At 32.4% G+C, this 5,102-nt stretch overlaps 1 protein-coding gene across 1 annotated transcript; it reads right to left on the reverse strand.

The window, feature by feature from the left end:
• Window positions 1-1,294: 1,294 nt before the first annotated feature.
• LOC109337171 (expansin-B3-like) lies at window positions 1,295-4,893 on the reverse strand. The gene is made up of 4 exons (XM_019574086.1): window positions 4,574-4,893; window positions 3,668-3,968; window positions 2,541-2,670; window positions 1,295-1,719 (listed from the first exon to the last, which is right to left on the reverse strand). Exons 1-4 carry the CDS (start codon window positions 4,728-4,730, stop codon window positions 1,525-1,527), a joined length of 783 nt encoding a protein of 260 aa, XP_019429631.1. The 5' UTR covers window positions 4,731-4,893; the 3' UTR covers window positions 1,295-1,524.
• Window positions 4,894-5,102: the final 209 nt, after the last annotated feature.

Genomic DNA, 5,102 nt, shown 5'->3' on the forward strand with positions numbered 1-5,102 from the left:
AGTTTTTTAAGGAGATCTTGAAAGTCCAACTAATTAAAATAGTGTAATTAGATATCTAAACCTATTATTACCTTTTTAGACTTTAGACTTTATTTGGTTGTACAAGAAAAAAAAAAGAAAAAAAAACAGACGTGAGAAAGAAAAATAGGAGAAATAAAGTAGATTTGTGTGATGTTTGGAATAAGAGAAAATGAATAGAAAAATATATTTTCTTTTCTTTATCTCTTGTTTGATTAGATAGAAAATGAGAAGGAGATGATATTATGCTTCAAATGATAAAAATATCCCTAAAATAAAGGAGAAAGAGAAAAATTTGTTTTATTATTAATTAAAAATAAATGTTATAATTTTAATTGATATTTTTATATCCAAAAGAGACTTATTTATATTAGTTGTATTTAAAACAAAAAATATATGAAATAAAAAAATTGAAGGAAAATTTTCATATGCAAATTTTCATTTTCTCTCTACTTCTTTACAAAAGTATCACTTTGTGAAATATGCAACTTTCTTTTAATTACTAATCAATAATTATTATGAATTAAATAGAAAATAAGATATAAAATTAGAAGATCAATTATTTGAGGGTATTATTGGTATTTTATATAAATTTACTTATTTACCTCTCATTTTCTTCTCATAAGTGGGAAGAAGAAAAAATTTGTGGGACATACATCTTTTTACTCTCTTTCTCCTCTCAACCAAATGAGAGAAACTCTTAACTTCTCTTTAATTTTTCTTTCTTTCTTTTCTCTCTTCTCTAACTCTACCCTATCAAACAAATGCTTAGAAAGGACCACACATTCATTACTTGAATGCTGAATAGTACTATGGGCGAGCTAAACTTGAGGGCCATTTGATTACATAAGGCAAATATTAAAATAGAACTGATGTAGTTTCATTGGTTTCCTTTCCACAAACTCATTGAGTTTCTTGAAAGGGTGAATGGTACTTTTGGGCTTATCTGCATACAGTGCAGAATTAGTATTAGGCCCAGAGGCCTAGCAACATAAATATCTATTAGCTCATCCCTAAGAAGAAATCACCAATACTCAAGATTTAAGATTTTTTAAAAGATCATATTCTTATTAAGAAATGTATTCTTTTATAATTTAATCTTTATCATATATAATAGTAAATAATTAATATTTACTCAATTATTTTCATAATAAACTAATCCTACCACTTCATTAAAAAAAGACACTCCTAACAATACATATTGCAATCAAATAATAATAAATGATCAAGGCAAGATCTAAAATTCATTACTTTTATTAACTTAAAGCCCAGCGACCCAGTACACACATTTATAATTCAACACTAAACGCTCTCTCTCCTTTTTTGGAGAGGGCTATACATAACATCTAGTACAAACAGTTGCACACGAGAGAAATAATAATAATAAAAAAGGTATGTTACCACTGTAAATAAATTTAAAAAAAAACATAAAACTGGTAACATGTGGTTATTAATTAATTGCTCCCTTTGGAAAGTGGCTTGGTGGTGCTTGTATAGTTGAAAAGCCTAAGGGAAGAAATTTAAGCGAGAGGTATAAGTGGATTTTGGAGACCAATTTCTTGGAATAACATCTCTAGCAGTGAGACTTCTCCCAGTAGATGTGCTTAGTTTCACAGAGAAAGGTCCTTTCAAAGGTCCTCTTGTAATGCACCAACTAGCACCCCATACATGATTCATTTGCAGCCACTCACTTGACCCTGCCTGTTAATACAAATATCCAATCACCATGAAAGAAAATCAGTCTCGTTAATTTCTCATTACTTTATTTATTAAATTTATTTACTTTGCCTTATAAAATTATAAGTTGTCACATCTGATTTTAAATATGACAAAGATGTTTCTTTTGGAAAAAATAATAATGCCAATTATCTTGAGTTCCCCAATTACATGCTTTTAGTTCTATTGTCTCAAATTCTTGTTTCATATATTGTCTCGTTCAATAATGGTGAAACAAAAACAAAAAAATAATAAAGATTTAAAAAATTTAATTGTCAAAACATATTTTTATTAATACAAGACAATATATAAGATATGATTTAAAATAATTGTCACAATTATACAAGGATATTAACACTACTCTTGAATCTAAATTACGAGTGTAAAGATGAAGCTGCTGGAAAGTGGCATTGGAACGTGACTTAGGGAGACACATCCACAACATTTGGAATTGTCCACACTGCACATGCTATTTGCCTTTATAATTATCAGGAAAAGAAAGTTGATAACCGTAATGCTTTTAAGCACGTTTAGGCAGCAGTGCCTTTCAGGCACAATTGGTAACATGTTTCAACACATATTTTCACATGCAAATTATCACATGCAAATTATCACTAGGATACTACCCTGCTGCACTTTAATTAAAGAAGGTATATGTTCCTTCCGGCTATTAAATTAATTCGAGGTTCTCTCTCACTCTTATGCTTCAGATCTTTCTGCAATTTATTATTCTTATTTATATAGATAATAGGTTGGGAATGGGATAATTAAGGAATAAATATCAACAAAAGAAGAAAGGTGCATACTTCTTTTATATGCATGGACCCAATGTCCCCATCTCCATCCTCAAATTCTACAAGAAGTGACAGCCAAAAAGGTGTGGAACCTTCATTAACATGGAAGGCAACATTATAGCCAGGATATGTGCATGGAGTTCTGCAAAAATAGCAGAGTTTCTTCAGTATAATTTTCCCTTTGCTTTAATCCATACTCAAAAATATGAGAAGAAAAAAGAGCTAGTCAATAGTCAAAATGCGCTTGGGGCAAATGCCAGAAAATCTACAATTTCTTCATAACTGCACAAGCAAATCAGTTGAATTATATATGAAAAATATTAGCAACACACTGCATTTTTATCAGGTGAAGACTCTCCTATACTAGAAAGGAAAGTGTATAAAAATAAAAGAAAAAATAGCAATGTGATACTTTTATCATCTAAATATAAATATAATGATATTTTTATCTTTACAAAAAAGTGTAAAACGAACAACTCTTCTCTCGGAGTCGTTTTCATTTTTAACACTCTCGGTGACATCTTTTTTAATGGGTGAATTTCATGTAATAACACAGTTGGCTTCTTAAAGAATTTTACTGCTTCTCAATGTATATCTTTACATAACATATTTCTTTTTCTTTTATGTATAACCATTTGCATAATATATTACTAAAAATATGTTTGGACTGGCTCAATTCATGAATAATCCTCTCCATAAAACAAATCATTGAAATAATTACTTTAAAAAATAACTAAACAAGTCGATATAATAAATAAAAAAGGACAACCTGTTTACGGCAATTTACATAAAAAGTGTATGAACAAGTCAGACTCATTAGATAAAACGAGAAATATACCAAAAGAAAACATTATTAGGGGGAAATATGCAAGACCTTTTTATATGCAACATTCTAATTAATGATTGTGGCTGCAGTTTCAAATATTTCCACAACCTTGATATTACTCCATAGATTATTCCTCACAAATGCAATTGATGCAACACTAATTATAATCGGGATGGGATTTTCAACACAAATGCAATTGATCAGATTTTGACAACTAAAAAACAATCTTTGGAAATATATAATGGTTGTGGACCCTAAACCCAAGATAAAAAAAAAGTAAAAACAAAAGGTGTGCATGGATTGTGCTGAGTACCTTCGATAAATGACTGAGATTTCACCTCGATTCCTGAGCTGACCGTTTTCACCAGCAACAGCCATTCGCCCAAAGACGGCGCCACTGAGGTCGAAGTGGGTTCGGTCAGAAGGGCACCCAGGGCACTCATCCGTTATTATAACCGTCACGGCGCGCGTGGAACATACGCCCTTGTCCAGACACTTCACTTTATAGCAAGCCCCGCACCCTTCTCCGCCCTTGAATAGAAACGGCCCCACCGCACCTACCCTTGCCCTTAATGGCTTCACATCCACCAATGTACCATATCCACATGCTCCTCCTTCATTATCATTTCCCACGTTCACAATCACAAACATATGTTAATAAATTAAGCATACTATATATGGCATATTCATACTCATATTTATACAACATTTGTTTTTCATCACTTAATAACATATTTTTCATCAATAAAAAATATAGCAGTGATTAAAATTATAGACAATATCACATAATGTAACCATAAAAACTGTGGTTGCAGTGACCTTCACAACTATATCAACCTTACAGTATAATGATTGTGACATTGAACACAATGATAGAAATGTATTGAATTATAATAATGATATGTCCGTATTAAGCAACAAGGCAACAACGTCACATTTGAACATAATGCAACCACATTGCATTTGGGTTACATCAATTCAAAAATATATTTTAATTACACAGTAATTCGTACAAAATTCATAATTATGATCACAATTTAAAAGAGTTATGTGACGTGTAATATAATTGTTACACATGTCAAACATAGATATTGATCATTAGTGTACTGAAACTGGTGTGGGAATCACCGTTTTTATTAACCAAAATGTTATAACAAGTTATTGATTATTAAACTTTGATGTTGAATTCATTGAGTTAACTCAAAGAGTCAGTGTTTACCTGTGCTACCGTCTCCTTCTGGATCACCGTACCATGTGGCGGTGCCGGGATACCAATGTGAGTCGATGACATCATGGTGAGGCAGCCCCTTTGCGTATACTACCACAATTCCAAAGCACATGCTTAAAAACACCGCGGATACAAGGTGGAGCTGCATTGTGAGTGAGGCCAAATTTGTTCGACGCGCCGCCACTGCTGATTTCTCCGACAAGCTCGCAGCACGAGAAAAAACAGTTGAAGAAGCGTCACTGACAGTTAAGGTTGACGGTGGCAGAGGTTTGTGTAGTATTTTGGTGTGAAATGCTGGTATAAGACCGTTAAAGAGCTTTTGGCTTTGGGTATCTTTATAGTACTGAGCCGTGGACTCCACCAAACGGATAATACATTAACATCCAAATATTTGGTGCCTAATTACTGAAGGTGCCATTGTTTTGGGTCCCATCGGCTGTTAAGGCGTTACATCCTGCATGTGCATCTGTCCTTTTGGGTAGAAGGAGGGGTATCTTTGCTTAGGCATCAAATTTTTTGG

This window comes from Lupinus angustifolius, unplaced genomic scaffold (genome assembly GCF_001865875.1).
Source record: "Lupinus angustifolius cultivar Tanjil unplaced genomic scaffold, LupAngTanjil_v1.0 Scaffold_2_187, whole genome shotgun sequence".
Taxonomy (NCBI): domain Eukaryota; kingdom Viridiplantae; phylum Streptophyta; class Magnoliopsida; order Fabales; family Fabaceae; genus Lupinus; species Lupinus angustifolius.

Coding starts and splice junctions, on each gene's coding strand:
- LOC109337171 (XM_019574086.1), bottom strand. CDS start 4,730: ATGCAGCTCCACCTTGTATCCGCGGTGTTTTTAAGCATGTGCTTTGGA. Junction 3,969..4,573: donor AGAAGGAGACGGTAGCACAG/GTAAACACTGAC, acceptor ATGATAATGAAG/GAGGAGCATGTGGATATGGT. Junction 1,720..2,540: donor GGTCCATGCATATAAAAGAA/GTATGCACCTTT, acceptor TTGTATTAACAG/GCAGGGTCAAGTGAGTGGCT.